The sequence below is a fragment of the Bombyx mandarina genome, chromosome 12, assembly GCF_030267445.1.
Source record: "Bombyx mandarina strain Sakado chromosome 12, ASM3026744v2".
Lineage (NCBI taxonomy): Eukaryota > Metazoa > Arthropoda > Insecta > Lepidoptera > Bombycidae > Bombyx > Bombyx mandarina.
Genome location: NC_143219.1, coordinates 4,223,781 through 4,240,723, shown reverse-complemented (window position 1 = coordinate 4,240,723; position 16,943 = coordinate 4,223,781). Strand labels below are relative to the sequence as shown.

Below are 16,943 nucleotides of genomic sequence, written 5' to 3'. Positions count from 1 at the left end.
CACCGTCGACGCCCTAGACACGTCCTTACGGATCCATCAGATCCAATAACCTTTGCATTAGATGCCTTCAGCTCTAATACTAGGGGCAGGCTTGGGGACCCCGGCAGCCGTACTCGTCGAACTCGACAGGGAGGTCGACGTGCAACCTAACCCATGCATCAGCCCGCTGAGTTTCTCGCCGGATCTTCTCAGCGGGTCGCGATTCCGATCCGGTAGTAGATTCATTCGCGAAACAATTGCTCTTGAGTTGTTAGGTCTCCTTCGGAGGCGCTCGGGCAGTTGTTAGCAAATCCCACCCCTCTTGGCTGAGCCTTTGCTCGCCCACCTGTCCTGGTGAAACTGGAAAGGCCTTCGGGCCACCAGTAAACTTTCAATAATAAAAAAAAAAAAAAAAAAAAAAAAAAAAAAAAAAAAAAAAAAAAAAAAAAAAAAAAAAAAAAAAAAAAAAAAAAAAAAAAAAAGAATTTAAAGTCTTTGACAATAGAACCATAATAATATTCAAACTTATAATTTAAATTAATAATTATAGTCAAGTTTCGACTACCGGGCGACCGCTAGTTATTAATATAAAAGAGCAGTTTTATTTTGGTGAAAACAATTTCGGTTCAAGCACTCCGCTTGAACTTTTCTGTTACAGAATTTCATTCAAACACAGAATTCGGTTACTATAATTATCTAATTATCTGACTTCAATATTTAAATGGACTCTTTCATTATGGTCTTGAATTTCAAGCATATTATTTCATCCACGCATCGCGGACTTTTAGAAATCGGAGTAGTAATTTTCAAAATGTTTGCTCTAGAATTTCCAGATTTCAATTCGTATTAACTTATTTCGTGAAACGGGAATGGGATCTTTCCAATGAACGAGGTAAACAAAATTACATCGACACAATGAGAGGTAATTGGCTTAATCACCAGCCCTGCAGTAACGTTTTTATTGAACGTAAACCCAAGGCGTGTTTCGAAAATCGAAACGTTTTCAAACCAGTGTTGCTAGGTGCAGAATAATCCCGGAAAACATTTTATTCAATCAACACGTTAAGTATTTTCAAAAAATAAATCCCTAAATTATTATTAGCTTACACTGGTTCATCAAGTATGTGATGATACAACACAGTTTTCACGTATATAAAAAGTATCTAAAATATAAATACTATTTAGGCTGTCAATCATAGGAAGTCGTGATCAAAAATTTTTATATTCAGTTTTTGTATTAAATGTTTGTTAGGCTGACAACACAAAAGCTTAATGAGATACATTAAACGTGTAATTGTTTTTTTTTGTGGATTTAAGCTGTTCTTTGATTATATGATTACAACAGTCTCATTATTTTATTACGTCTAATTCTCGGCTATTTCCGAAACACGTTAACGCCATCAACAATGTAACACTAATGACATTTGATGGTGAAGTCCTTGCAATTAGAAATCACTAGTCCAGCCTGTAACGACCGCGTGTCCCGCTAAAGACAAAGTAATAATACTGCGTCAACCGTACAATTTTGTACTTAACTACAAATTCCATGTTATCTATGCCCGTAATTGGACTTGTTGGTATATTTATAAAGTTGGCAATGACAAAAGAGTTTTTTGTTTGCGTAGATTTGCAAAACTTTTGACCGCTTAGCTGGTTTTGTGTTTTTACTGTTTTACAATGACAGAACGACGTAAATTTCTTTTGAAATATTAGACTTGCGTTTGTCGAATTGGAGCAGAAGAAATAAGATTATGGACCTATCAGTAAGGGCTGAAATATTACAATTGATTAGGTTATTTTTATTCTGCGTGATTGCTTCCATCGTGTTATTCCTTTACAGTAAAGTCTTCCGTGAAAATTTATATAAATATTTGCCGAATTTAGGACTGACCCAGAATTGGACAATAGTATAATCAGAAGAATACAATGGACGCTTTATTGATGAGGGCTTTAAAAGACCTAAAGTTTTAGTATACCTACTGCGAAAAGAAGTTATGAAGTTTCTTTTATCCGAAATACCTAATATGTTTACTAGATTAATGATTTAATTTTTACTGTCGATAGGGTTGTATTCTTAAAACTACTCAAAGTAATATAGTAAAAAATAATGATGTACGTAAAAAATATCTGAATATCGGATTTTTATTACATGAACTGGAAACATTTATCTTTTATATGGCAATACCAGGAGAATTCGTTACGAAAAGTCGATTTCGGTAAATATTAGCAATACAGGCCGAATGGAAAGACCGCTCCCAGTAATCCCTTTTTTCAAAGGAACGTAGGTAAGCCGAGTTCGTCAATGAGACTACTTTGTTATCCTTCTTCTGATCTTACTTTCATGGTTGCTTTGAGATTAATGATGTCCTCGAGGCTAAGGCAATGCTTTTTTTATTTTTATTAGTGTCAAAGTACCTTTACGTCTGGATCTAGTGTTTAATAATTTTCTATTCACAGTTTTTGACGTTCAAATAATTCTTTTATTTATTTATTTTTTATTGCTTAGATGGGTCGACGAGCTCACAACCCACCTGGTGTTAAATGGTTACTGGAGCTCATAGACATCTGCAACGTAAATGCGCCACCCACCTTGTGATATAAGTTCTTACGTCTCAAGTATAGATACAACAACTGCCGCACCTTTCAAACCGAAACGCATTACTGCTTCACGGCAGAAATAAGCAGGGCGGTGGTACCTATCCGTGTGGACTCACAAGAGGTCCCACCACAAGTAATTACGCAAATTATATTTTGCGGGTTTTGTATTTTACTACACGATGTTATTCCTTCACCGTGGAAGTCAATTATGACAATTTGTTGAGTATTTCATTAGAAACATTGGTATCCGCCTGCGATTCGAACACCGGCGCATCGCTCAACACGAATGCACCAGACGTCTTATCCTTTAGGCCACGACGACTAGTGATACTTCATTAAAACTGCTTTTACGACTTAATCTCGCATGTTTTATTGCCATCACATTATTTCCGACATTTCGAATACTCTACAATTTTCGTAGTCAAGGACGACTAAGACGGATCGCAAGACTTCATCCGATATTCGTATCTCTATACAGTCAAGTTAACAACACAATCTATATATTAATACGTGAAGCAAAAACTTTGTATCTTAATAATGCTTAAAAGTTACATATAATCAATAAAGAAAACATTACACACACTACCATGTATTTGACACACGCATGCATGCTATTTATTGTCAAACTTTTGTTCTTGACGTCTGTTGTCAAATTGAGAATAGATTAAATATTGTTTGTCTTTGTTAATATTTTTTATAGTGTAGTCTTGGCGAAATTTATGATTATAGAAGTATAAAATACAATCATAATAGTGTACAAACTTACAATTCCAATTAGTTATAGTCGAATTTCGACTACTGCAGGGCCTCTAGTATTTATTATTCTTCTTCTAATATAAAGCAATTGTATTTTAATATTATTTGAGACAAGATCTTTTAATTATAGGTATACGACGAAGAATTTAAAATCACGATACAAAAACTCAGCTAAACATCACAACTAAAAGTAATGATAGGTATTATTAGTATGATAGGTATATAATATATTAAAGAGCAAATTAATTTTAATTCGAGATTCAATGACCCAAAGCAATAGCTCAGTCAAGTTCACGCCGATCGACGCTTGTAAGCTTGGTCACCGAAGAGCAAAGCTCCTTTAAAATTTTCTGTCGAACATTAAATTGAGAGTAGCGTTAATTTTATGACGTCATTACGCATCTACTTTTGCTGGACAAGTCAACGACCCATAAATTATTTATGATAAACACATCCTTATTTAAAATCCAATATTTTTTTAACATTAATCATTCATCGACATTGATTTATTGTCGATTTAAATACATTGTTGCAAAGTTAGAATAAGCTAAAATATAGCAATGCTATCGCATTGGGAAATTAGTAATATATGGTAATGTAACGTGAATGTAATGGTTATTTCATGTCATATTCTGCAATTATTTTGAATATTTCATTATTTTATGTAAATCTTTATTGTTTATATATCGAGAGTGTATCATTTGTGTCTTTAGATGTATTAAGTAAGCTTGCATAAGCACAATTTATTAATACGACCCGAAATAACGTGATATTATTGCAAAACACATATTTAACATAATCTCGTGTAATATTTTGTCTTTTTATGGGTAATTTTAAAATTTATTTGACATTAATTATTTCAAGAAATACTATATTTTAAAGAAAAAAACCGATTAATATTGTTAAAGTTATGTTGTGAAGTAATGTAATCTTCTGTTATGAATAATCCGTTGTTATCAATACACGAAGCTATTATTTTTGTATTAAAGATAAATTTATTTATTTATTATTTATTTGTACACACAGTTAATATAATACAGTAATTGCGATAAGATATAAAAAATGGCGAGCTTAACTCAACAATTGAGCTATCTACCAGCTAACCGTTCTTAAAGAAGGAAAGCTTTACATGAGTGGGTAGATGAGTACGATCTAATCAATTTACTTATAAATAATAATAATAATAAATTTAAAAAAATATATTGTAATCGGATATTAAAATCATGACTTAGAACAATGTACTGTAAAGTTTTATAGAAATAAACGTGTATGAAAGTGGAGATTATCTAATTATCTCATTGTCGTTTCTAGAGGCTTGGACATCGTGTCGATACGACAACTGGTAGTGCTTTTGCGGCTATTGTCAAGACAAGGAAGAACTATCATATGCACAATACACCAGCCCTCGGCTTCTCTGTTCGCTCTCTTCGACAGAGTGTATGTGATGGCGCGGGGAATGTGCTGCTATCAGGTACGTGCGAGATTTAATGTTTCCCCACGTACTATGAAGCTAAGATAGCCTATCGAGGCTACTAGCGAAGGTAGGTAAAAAAAGCGAACAATAAAAAACCGTCTTTATTTTTTAGCAACGATGAGAAATCACGTTCGTCATAAAACGTCTTCTTCTTGTTTACTCTATCCTACATACATATTTTTTTCGCGAATGTTGAAAGGTACATGGAATATCCAAGAGATCCCAACAAAAAATCCTGTTATGAACAACTCGAGGCAGAATAACTTCGGCTACGATACCAAATACCAAATCCGTTTTAATAATTATGTAATATATTTATACCTTAAGGATCGAAGTCAAGCCCGTTGTATAACTAATCAGGTCACCAACCACTAGACCCACAAAGCAATAAAAGGAAGATTATGAAAATACAACTTATCTCTACAATAAATCTCTTCCAAGAGAGCAATTACGAACTGTGAAATTACTGAGAAATTTAATCATCCGGCTTTATAAAAAAAAATACAATGAAAAATTTTTGTTAGGATTTGTCCTAACAAAAAAAAGATAAGTTGGCAATAGCAACAAACAGTTATAAAATATTAATCTCCATCTTACACCTTTTTTATTACAAAGCAATTACTTATAAATTTATGACATAATACTTTAATAATATCAGAATAATTAAACTTAATTCGTGACTCAAAAACTTAAGTTCGCAGACTCTTTATATGTAAATCAGGCCTATTTTAATTAATAAGTCATTGGACACGGGCTAAGGTTTTGATTGATTGGCATCCTCGGCAATTCGAAGTTTACTAATTTAGTTTGCCCGAGACAGTAAAACTTTACGTAATCACTAAAATTATGTTTTGATAACTCCATCAGTTTCAGAAGTTAATGTTCTTGTAAGTTTGCTATGCTATGATTTTCAATTAATTAATTTGTAAAATCATCTAATCATCAAGAATTTAGTTCATCATAGGGGCGTTTTTGTAGTTGCCAGTTTTTAGCGATAAAAAACGAAATTTTCTCAACTGTCTAGTTAAAGGTTTATTTTGAATCTGAAGTCATTTTTATATAAAACTAGCTATTACCCACGGCTTCGCCCGCGTATTCATGGTAAAGTGTCAATGTAGTTTCCCGTGGGAGTGAGATCTTTTTAGGGAAAAAGGTAGCCTCTTACTTTCCTGGCCTATACTACTATAAGCATATTAATTTGAAACAAATCATGTCAATGCGGTGTTTCGTTTTTACGTGAAAGAAGGAGAAACAAACAAACACTTTTATATGTATAACATTAGTATAGATTACCCTCATTATGTTACGTTATAGCAAACAGGACTCCGTGCCCATTGTTTGACCCTCAGTAAGCTCTTTTCATATCTTCAAAGCTCTTTAAGCATTCATGATTACGTGCTACGTAGGCATTTGTTGAAGCATTTGGAACTGCCGTAGTTCATTATTCCCAGTATCATCACATCCCGCCGGTCTAATACACCGGGCGTCTAACACATCAGACCACGAGAACGACTCAGCAAGCAAAAATAACCGGACAAAGGATATCTTGATTTTCGTGCAATTCCCAAAAAAGGTTCCAAGTAAATATTTAAAAACATATTTGCTTATAATAAATACATTAAAACGTACTCAAATAAGGTATTTTCGGTACATTACCGCAGAACGTGAGGGGCTCTCTCCAATGTTTATTTGAGGACTCGCTTATCCCTTTTTAAGTTTAATTACATGGCCTTAACAAAGCCGTTACGCTTGACGTAGCTTCGGCCAATAATTTATTGTAATTAGATCGTAGAGTCGTGTCAAATACGAAATAAGTTTATGAAAAAAAAAACCTGTGTGGCACTCGAGGACTGCCGTGGTAAAGCTATTGCATAGCATATTTCATCAACTTATGCAATTATAATTAGACAATAATGATTTAATATTAAAACAATAATAAACTAAGACCACGCTATACATATTTAAAAAACGTTAACAAAGACAAAACATTAACTGTCCCCTTCACACTCATAAGCTAGACCACGCGAGAGAGAGATGGGTAGACTTATCATGATGCGCATGCAGTGCGACGTCACTCCGCGCGCTTATTCACAAACACTACACAAATGCAACTTGTGAATGTGTTGAACACAAGCTACATGGTAGGCGCCCCACCGAACGTGGTCTCGCCTTGTCGCGGCGGTGGGGCTTAAGCGTGCACCCCGATACCGTGGAGCAGCGTTGTCTGCACAGGGGTGCCGCGAACAAAGAGGACTGCACACCGTGTTCCCGTTTTCCCACCTTTGCTGGACAAAGGGTGCGTGAAGCGGGAGATGGCTCCCTTCTGGAGCCCTCTTGAATGCTAGGCCATGTCCCCGGCAGCTCTTTGGCTGCTAAAGGGGAAGGCCCTCCAGAGGAGGGTACCGGTACGCCGGCGTGGCCACACCGTGGTCAGACGTGTGGGTCTGTCAGTAATGGTAGACCCCACGTGGATGAGAAGTGAACCGGAGGGCACTCCCTTCCGGTCGCTGGTTGCCATGTCCCCGGCTGCCTCTTGGCGGCTACAGGGGAAGGCCCCCCAAAGGGGGGTACCGGTTTACCGGCGTGGCTTCGAAGAAGCACACCGCAATCCCTACCGAGTAGGGGACGGGTGCTGCTGCCTAGCAGGAGCCGTGAGGATGCGAACCTCTATAAAAAATGCCCCAATCCCAAGTTTTTGACACCTGACGATGGGATGAATGGCTGGAGGGAGTCTAGTCCCAAGGGTTGTCCCATACCGTAATCCCCACTTGGTGGGGGGCGGGGGCCGCTGCCTAGTAGGGGCCGCGAGGATGCAAACCTCTATAAAAAATGCCCTAATCCTAAGCCTGTGACGTGCCCGGTGATGGGATGAGTGGCTGGAGGGTGTCCAGTCGTGAGGGCCGTCCCAGGGGACCGACCCCTGGTTAAATAATAAAGGAATAAATAAATGATGGCAGACTTAACGAAAAAATTACCCCAGGAGGGTACCACTTTAGGTGGAGAATCCCTCCGTGCTTCCACCTCGGTGGGAGCATGCTGCCCCACGTATTCTGGGGGGGGGCAAAGCATGCCACGATGAAGGGGGCTGTGCGACGGGCAGCGGAAAACCCGTCGAACCGAGGTGTGCCAGCGCTGGCTCGACGCGCTCTGCGCTCGTCAGCGACTGTGAGGCGGCTGGCCCGAAAGGGAAAGTTAGGCGGAAGAGAAAGTCGAGGGGACTTTCTTCCCGCGAAGGGGAGGGGCAAACGTCGTCCTCTGACACGGATGCCCCACCGGAGAAAGTGGTGGTAGTCTCCGATTCGGCCTCTGCCGCGGAGGAGATGCCGCCCCCTAAAGGGAGACCCGCTCGGGGGAAGGGCGCACCGTCACCGGCGCCGTCATCGGCGTCGATGTCTGTCGCCTCGCTGGACGGGCGGACGACAGAAGAGGAGGAGGGCGGTCTTCGGGACCCTGCCTTGGTCATAGGCAGGGCCATGAAGACCGTCAAGTCGTATGCGGCGACCAGTGCCAAAACCAAAGCTGCTGGCCGCAGGCTGCGGGAAGTCGTCTCGCGAGTCTCGAAGGTTCTGCCTTCGGTTGCTTCCGCCAATGACCAGGTGGTGCAGCTGATGGCGGAGAATTCGAGGCTCCGAGCACAGCTACAGGCGCAGCAGCGGCCCGATGGCAGGGTTGCTGCTACCAAGCGGGTAGCCGCCACGAGGTCGTCGCCCGCGTTGCCACGTGCCGCTGGGTCGCGGACTCCTCCGGCATCTGTGCCGGCGGTGTCGCCGCTGGTCTCCGGGGTCCCTCGGGGTCCCTGTCCCTCAGCGGCGGCTGGCGACCCGTGGCCCGTGCTGCCACCATCGCGCGCGGTACAGCGGCGTTCGCGTCTCCCGTCGCCGCGGTCTAGGGAGGCGACGGCCGTCGAGCGGCAGCAGGGATCCGCGGGGCCACGGATCGTGGGCCTGCCGGAACCGAATTGCTACAGCCTGGACGAGATTATCGATCGCACCGTCCAGGCTGTAATGGAAAGGCTGGGTGGCGGGCTGGCGGCTCTCGAAGCGAAACGTATTGTCGCTAGTGACGCTGAACGGCCTGCGTCTACACATGCCGCGGTGTCGGGTGATGCAGTGACCCGCTCCACCCCCGTACAGGCTCCAGCCACTAGGGCGGGCCCGGGGTGAGACAGAGCCAAGCGGGGGGGCGGCGCTAACGCGAAGTGCACATCGCAAGCGCCTCAACCCCGTCCGCTGCCCCCGCCCCCGTCTAACATGGACGAGGGGTGGAATGTGGTGGCCCGGCGGGGTGCCAAGAGGGCCGTACCGACAGCTCCCCAAGTGGGTGGAGCACCGGCCACTGCGGCGTCTCAGGCTGCTCCCCAACAGGGTCGAGCGCCTGTGGCCGCCAAGAAAAAGAAGACGAAGAAGAAGTCGTCGCGCGCGCCTCGTTCGGCGGCAGTGGTCTTAACGCTGCTGCCGGCCGCCGAGGCCAAGGGCGTGTCATACGGAGATGTAGTCTCCCGGGCGCGCGCGGCTATTGATCTAGACGAGATCGGGGCGGGGGAGGGCCTCCGCTGTAGGCTGACGGCCAATGGGGCCAAGCTACTAGAGTGTCCCGGTGCCGATAGTTCCGGCATCGCGGAGCGTCTGGCGGCGAAGCTCCGTACGGTTCTGCCTGAGGAGGAGGTTCGAGTGCACAGGCCGGTCAAAATGGCTGAATTGAGAGTGACCGGCCTGGACGACTGCACCACTAAGGATGAGGTGGCGGCGGCTATTGCCGCCCGGGGCAACTGCGCCCTGGAGAATATAACTGTAGGCGAGCTGCGCCTCGGTTATACCGGGGCTGGCTCTGTTTGGGTGCGTTGCCCGGTAGAGGCGGCCACCTCCTTGGCTGCTCCTCCGCCCGGGAGACCGTCGGGGGAACCGGGCAGGTTGCGCGTGGGCTGGATAGCGGCCCGCGTGCGCCTTCTCGAACCACGCGCCTGGCGGTGCCTCAGATGCTTCAGCACTGGGCACTGCCTCGCTAAATGCGCGAGTGCGGTTGACCGCAGCGGATTGTGCTTTCGCTGTGGTCAGCCGGGACACAAGGCGGCCGTGTGCTCGGCTGCGCCGCATTGCTTATTATGTGCGGCGGCCGGGCGCAAGGCTGACCACCGGGCCGGGGGCAAGGCCTGCCCTCCGGCCAGCAAGAATGCAGAACGAAATCGGCGCCGCCAAGCTAAGCGGCGTCAAAAGAAGCGGTTGGCCGGGGGAGCACCGGCCGGCACTTTGTCCCCCGCTGAGGCGTTCGCGCCCGATAGCGGGGGCAATGGAGTAGGGGAGGGAGCGATGGATGTGGTTCAGTCTTAATGGATCACACCTATCGCTTCCTGCAGGGAAACTTGAACCACTCCGCTGGGGCTCAGGACATGTTGCTCCAGACCATGGCGGAGTGGTCAATTGACGTGGCTGTGGTCGCCGAGCCATACTTCGTTCCCCCAGCGGATGACTGTTGGTTTGGGGACGTTGATGGCTTGGCGGCCATACATATCAGAAGAACCGCGATGGTCCCCCCCCTGGCGATGGTGACCAGGGGCCCGGGATCGTCGCGGTACAGTTAGAAAATATCGTCGTGATCGGGGTGTACTTTTCTCCGAATCGGCCTACCGTCGAGTTCGAGCGGTTCCTGGACGGGCTAGAGGTGATCGCTCGTCACCTCGCTCCCCGTTCAGTGATACTGGCGGGGGACTTCAATGCGAAGTCTGTCGCTTGGGGTTCCCCATTCACGGACGCTCGTGGTAGGCTGCTGGAGGAGTGGGCGGTCGCGGTCGGTCTCTGTATCGTTAATAGGGGCTCGATCGCGACTTGCGTGCGGTGGACGGGCGAGTCTATCGTGGACTTGACGTTCGCGAGCTCGCCCGTCGCACGGCGCATCCTCGGCTGGAGAGTGGTGGTGGGGGCGGAATCGTTGTCCGATCACCGGTATATCCGGTACGATCTTTCTGCCCCTGCGCCGACGCCGGCTGCAGGTGCCCGCGGGGTTGACCCCCCGCAGAGTGCATCCCGGTCATTCCCTAGGTGGGCACTGAAGCTCCTGAACAGGGAGCTCCTGGTGGAGGCCTCTATGGTGGCGGCGTGGGCGCCCAAGCACCCACAACCTGTCGATGTGGAAACCGAGGCCGAATGGTTCCGGGGCGCGATGCACCGCATATGTGATGTCTCGATGCCCCGGGTCGGCTCTCGGCACTCTGGACGGCGACAGTCGCCCTGGTGGTCGCCCGAAATTGCAAGACTGCGTGCGGTCTCCATTCGGGCGAGCCGCCGATGCACTAGACACCGCCGTCGCCGCCGCCTGCGGCGCGACGAGCCCGTCGCGTTCGCGGAGGAGGAAGCTCAGCTGCACCGCGAATATCGCGCTGCGAAGGACGCCCTGCGGCTGGCCATCAGGCGGGCCAAGGAGCAGAACATGGAGAGACTCTTGGAGGCGCTCAAAGCGGATCCGTGGGGGAGCCCATACAAATTGGTACGCGGCAAGTTGCGCCCGTGGGCCCCCTCTATGACTGAGCGTCTCCAGCCCCAGCAGCTGCGGGACATCGTTTCGGCGTTGTTCCCGCAGGAGCGGGAGGGTTTTGTCCCTCCCGCTATGGGCGGGCCGTCTGACACCGTCGACGGCCAAGCTCCTGCTGAGGTGCCCCGTATTACCGAGGCAGAGCTCCGGGTGGCCGTTGTCAAGATGACTGCGAAAGACACGGCCCCCGGCCCGGACGGAGTCCACGGCCGGGTATTGGCCTTGGCCCTCGGTGCCCTGGGGGACCGGCTCCTTGAGCTATATAATGGCTGCTTGGAGTCGGGACGGTTTCCGTCGCTCTGGCGGACGGGTAGACTTGTGTTGTTGAGGAAGGAGGGGCGCCCGGTGGATACAGCCGCCGGGTATCGTCCTATCGTGCTGCTGGACGAGGCGGGAAAATTGCTGGAACGTATTCTGGCTGCCCGCATCGTTCGGCACCTGGTCGGGGTGGGGCCTGACCTGTCGGCGGAGCAGTACGGCTTCCGGGAGGGCCGTTCGACCGTGGATGCAATTCTTCGCGTGCGGTCCCTCTCGGACGAGGCCGTTTCTCGGGGTGGGGTGGCGCTGGCGGTGTCTCTTGACATCGCCAACGCATTTAACACTCTGCCCTGGACCGTGATAGGGGGGGCACTGGAGAGGCATGGAGTGCCCCTCTACCTCCGCCGGCTGGTTGGGTCCTATTTGGGGGCCAGGTCGGTCGTATGTACCGGGTACGGTGGGACCCTTCATCGTTTTCCGGTCGTGCGTGGTGTTCCACAGGGGTCGGTTCTCGGCCCCCTCTTGTGGAATATCGGGTACGACTGGGTGCTGAGGGGCGCCCTCCTCCCGGGCCTCCGCGTTATTTGTTACGCGGACGACACGTTGGTCGTGGCCCGGGGGGATGATTTTAGGGAGTCTGCCCGTCTCGCCACAGCGGGAGTGGCCCTCGTCGTCGGAAGGATAAGGAGGCTGGGTCTCGACGTGGCGCTCAGTAAATCCGAGGCTCTGTGGTTTCACGGGCCGCGGAGGGTGCCACCAGTTGACACCCACATCGTGGTTGGAGGCGTCCGGATAGGGGTCGGGGTGCAGTTGAAGTACCTCGGCCTCGTGTTGGACAGCCGGTGGGCTTTTCGTGCTCACTTTGCGGAGCTGGTCCCCCGATTGATGGGGACGGCCGGTTCTTTGAGCCGGCTGCTCCCGAATATTGGGGGACCGGATCAGGTTGTGCGCCGCCTCTACGCGGGGGTGGTGCGATCGATGGCCCTGTACGGTGCACCTGTGTGGGCTGAGCCGCGCAACCGGGCCACTATGGCTCGGTTCCTGCGCCGGCCGCAGCGCACCGTTGCCATCAGGGTCATTCGCGGATATCGCACCGTCTCCTTCGAGGCGGCGTGTGTTTTGGCGGGGACGCCGCCATGGGAGCTGGAGGCGGAGTCGCTCGCTGCCGACTATCGGTGGCGCAGCGAGCTTCGTGCTCGGGGCGTGGCGCGTCTCCCCGAAGGTGAGCTGCGGGCGCGGAAGGCCCATTCTCGGCGGTCCGTGCTCGAGTCGTGGTCGAGGCGATTGGCCAACCCCACGTGGGGGCTACGGACCGTCGAGGCGGTTTACCCGGTCTTTGATGACTGGGTGAATCGTGGCGAAGGACGTCTCACCTTTCGTCTGGTGCAGGTGCTGACCGGGCACGGATGCTTCGGGAAGTACCTGCGCCGGATAGGGGCTGAGCCGACGACGAGGTGTCACCATTGTGGACACGACCTGGACACGGCGGAGCATACGCTCGCTGTCTGCCCCGCTTGGGAGATGCAGCGCCGTGTCCTGGTCGCAAAGATAGGACCTGACTTGTCGCTGCCTGGCGTCGTGGCGTCGATGCTTGGCAGCGATGAGTCATGGAAGGCTATGCTCGACTTCTGCGAGTGCACCATCTCGCAGAAGGAGGCGGCGGGGCGAGTGAGGGAAAGCTCTCCTCACTACGCAGAAACCCGCCGCCGCCGAGCAGGGGGTCGGGACCGGGGTCGTATCCGTGACCTGGCCCCCTAAGAGCTAGGGGTCCCACCCGTTTTGTGCGGGGAGGGACCCAGACGTGGGGTGGCGTGCTCTGCACGCTCACCCGCAATAGGAAGCCGGGTGATGGTAGACCGCGTTCCCCCGACCGCTCTGGGGGAAGGTGTAACGCGGCGCCATCAAAGCGGGCTCTCGGCCCGCTGAACGAGGGAACCGGTGGTCGTGTCGCTGGCGGCCACCGGTCCGGCGTCCGTGGGACGGTGGGATGGATGTAATGTGCTCTGCGTCAACCCTGTCCCGCCGTTTCAATAGCCCCGACTGGGCTCCGGCCCGGTCCGAGGTAGGGCGCCGGTTGTGAGCGGCAGGAGTTTTTAGTGAGGTTCAACTCCCACATACCCCACCTGCCGCGCGGGTGGGGATCCGGCGATTTTCTCCTGTGGAAAAAAAAAAAAAAAAAAAAAAAAGCATGGTAGGCGGAGTGGGGGGTGTTAGGTTTTATTTTCGTTATGGAATTTCTTGATTCGGTCGCCGTGCTCAAACCCCACGATAAAAGCTATGCAATAGCTTAAAAAGCCTGTTGTCAGATATTGACTAATAAAGCTAAATTTTATTATATACAACGTAATCTTACCTTGTATGTCTTTACTTTTAGATCTTTACAATGCTATTTTAACCAGCTGGGCAGAAGAGCTCGTATCCTTACATAACGCTCAAGCCAAAACGTTGCATTCGTCCGATCTTGCAGTCATCCATTCCATTGAGATTTTGACCTCAAGTATCAAGACCTCAAATCACAATGTGTGGCATACACATTGTGATTTTATGGGTTATGTTCTGTTAATCACTTGACACTGGGTAAACAATCAGCTAGTTATACAGCCAGAGTGGATAATGAGGTAATAATAAAAATCTAAAATCGATGATTTGAAAGCAAAAGTATCTTTCACTTCTATTTGAGTTTAAAGTTTGATTATAAATATAATTATGATAAAAAACATAGCTATAGATTAGGATTTAAACCGTTCGTCTATTCCAAATAAGCGAGACTCAAAAGAAGGTTCTTTTGAAAGCAATTTTACAGTTCAGCAAACAATCTTAATTACTGTACGAAGTTTATGTGTGTGCGAGTGACAATTGACGGAGCGGGTCATTCCATATGTTTTTGAACGTATTCTAATCACGATAGGCGTAAACTATTTTGCCGAGGCATTGATTAGAAGTGTGAAGTTTATTGCACATTTATTGTAAGTTATATGAGTATTATACAAAGACTATATGATTTTTTCTAAACCCTAGTAAAGATATCCTATCTATCGCGCAATTCGTTACAAAAACCTTTATTATTTTATACTAGCTGACCCGGAAGACTTCATAGTCTCTCAATCGATAAATAAAATACCTAAGCTTTTGTATAAAATAAACTTAAAACAAACAAAACGAATCCGACCGACGGGGAAAACATCAAACGAAAAACAAAAAAAATATTTTTATTTAATTCCGAGAATTTTCATATTTATCTACCTTTTAAACCATCTCTGGACTTCCATAAATAATTCAAGATTAAAATTAGCCAAATCGGTCCAGCCGTTCTCGAGTTTTAGCGAGACTAACGAACAGCAATTCATTTATATATGTATAGATATAGAGATAACGAATATATTAGATTTTGATTTTTGGTTTTATATTATTAGCTTTACATTTCGTTTTAGTGAGATAATTTTTCAACACTGTAAAACAAAGGCAGAGACCGCCCACACCGCATAAGTTCGTTGACCTCGAGCGTCAGCTGATTGTAATTGTCTTACGAATAACATTTTAAAGTTCTAATAGTTTAAACGACATCTTCGTTCTGTGCACTGATGATGATAATAATATTTGTTAACCTGGAATAAGCAATTAGTTACCAACTTATATAAATTAATTTTGCATTTCATTTTGAAAACACAGTAGTCGTTGTGATGGAATCGAGACTTTAACCTCGTATTTTGGATACCTAGTAGGTACATACATACATCTAACTGGTGGTAGGACCGCTTGTGAGTCCGCACGGGTAGGTACCACCCTGCCTATTTCTGCCGTGGGGCAGTACTTAATGCGTTTCGGTTTGAAGGGTGGGCCAGCCGTTGTAGCTATACTGAGGCCTTAGAATTTATATTTCAAGGTGGGTGGCGCATTTACGTTGTAGATGTCTATGGGCTCCAGTAACCACTTAACACCAGGTGGGCTGTGAGCTAGTCCACCCATCTAAGCAATAAAAAATTAAAAAACATAGCGACGTTCAATTTCTTATCTTCAAATTTACGCTTTTAGAAAGTTCTAGACCTAAATTCGGTTTGTTTATAGCTATATAATGTATGTATATATTTTCTATAATAATGTATTGTCAATGGTACACCGCAACATACCTACTATATTTATATATTTTCCAGAATTTCTCTAAATTAAACGGTTGTCTGGACGAGATCGCTTTTAGCGATAAGGTCGCGTATTGTACAAATCTATCTGATCTGCCTTTTGACCGTTTTTGAATGTAAATTGTGTTTTGGTGTGCAATAAAGTGTATTCTTTCCCTCTCTCTCTCTTTCTACTTGTAATAATTGTAAATGGACATGCTTTAACAAAAACCGACTTCAATTAGAAAAAAATATATATCCCAAAACAAATTAATATACACAAAAATAATAATCATCGAAATCGGTTGGCGTGATATTGAGTTATTGAGTTATTCATCTAAGTATTTGTCGCGCACCTACTTAATGCATATTTAAGACTTATATGGTTTTCTCATGGATACCATTATCAGAACTGGACTAAATTGAAACTGGACTAAAGTCAGCTTTCTAATAAAAAAACAATCATCAAAATCGATTCACCCAGTCAAAAGCTATGAGATAACAAACATAAAAAAACATAGTCGAATTGAGACATCCTCCTTTTTTGAAGTCGGTTAAAACAGATTTTTTTTAGTATTTAAATTATCTTCTTGATAGATTTATAAATACTAGAGGTCCCGCAGTAGTCGAAATTCGACTAGAATTAATTGGAATTGTAAGTTTGTACCCTATTGTGATTCTATTTTATACTTCTATAATCACAAATTTCGCGAAGACTACACTATAAAAAATATTAACAAAGACAAACCATATTCTATTCTCAATTTGACAACAGACGTCAAGAACAAAAGTTTGACAATAAATGGTATGCATGCGTGTTGCGTCAAATACATGGTATGTAGTGTGTGTAATGTTTTCTTTATTGATTTAATGTATCTTTTATGCATTATTTCAAAAAAATATTAGCATTGTGCACTTCTTCCCTATATTCTCTATAAGTGTGGAAAATTTCATACTCGTCCGTCCGCGCAATTTTCGTAAAAAGGGATACAAAGTTTTTGCTTCAAGTATTAATATATAGATAATTGAACTAAAGGGCTTATAAAATACCTCATATAATATTATTTGGTCTACACGATTAATAATGTTCAAGTCAAATTTTAACCTAAAACGATAGTCTAGAACTTTATCGTCTTAATTATAAATGTTAGTAAATGCGAATCGAGCTTAATGAAGCTAGTTCTACTTGAACAGCATTAACTTAACTTAAAGCTTATTACTAAGACAGCTTACCGTTA

The 16,943-nt window shown here is 46.0% G+C and overlaps 1 protein-coding gene across 1 annotated transcript in view; it reads left to right on the top strand.

The window, feature by feature from the left end:
• Positions 1–16,943, top strand: part of LOC114243140 (ATP-binding cassette sub-family G member 1) — a 78,469-nt gene that overhangs the window by 48,664 nt on the left and 12,862 nt on the right. The window contains exon 5 of the mRNA XM_028174518.2: positions 4,645–4,804. Within this exon, the coding sequence (XP_028030319.2) occupies positions 4,645–4,804 (160 nt within the window). The remainder of the gene's footprint in view (positions 1–4,644; positions 4,805–16,943) is intronic.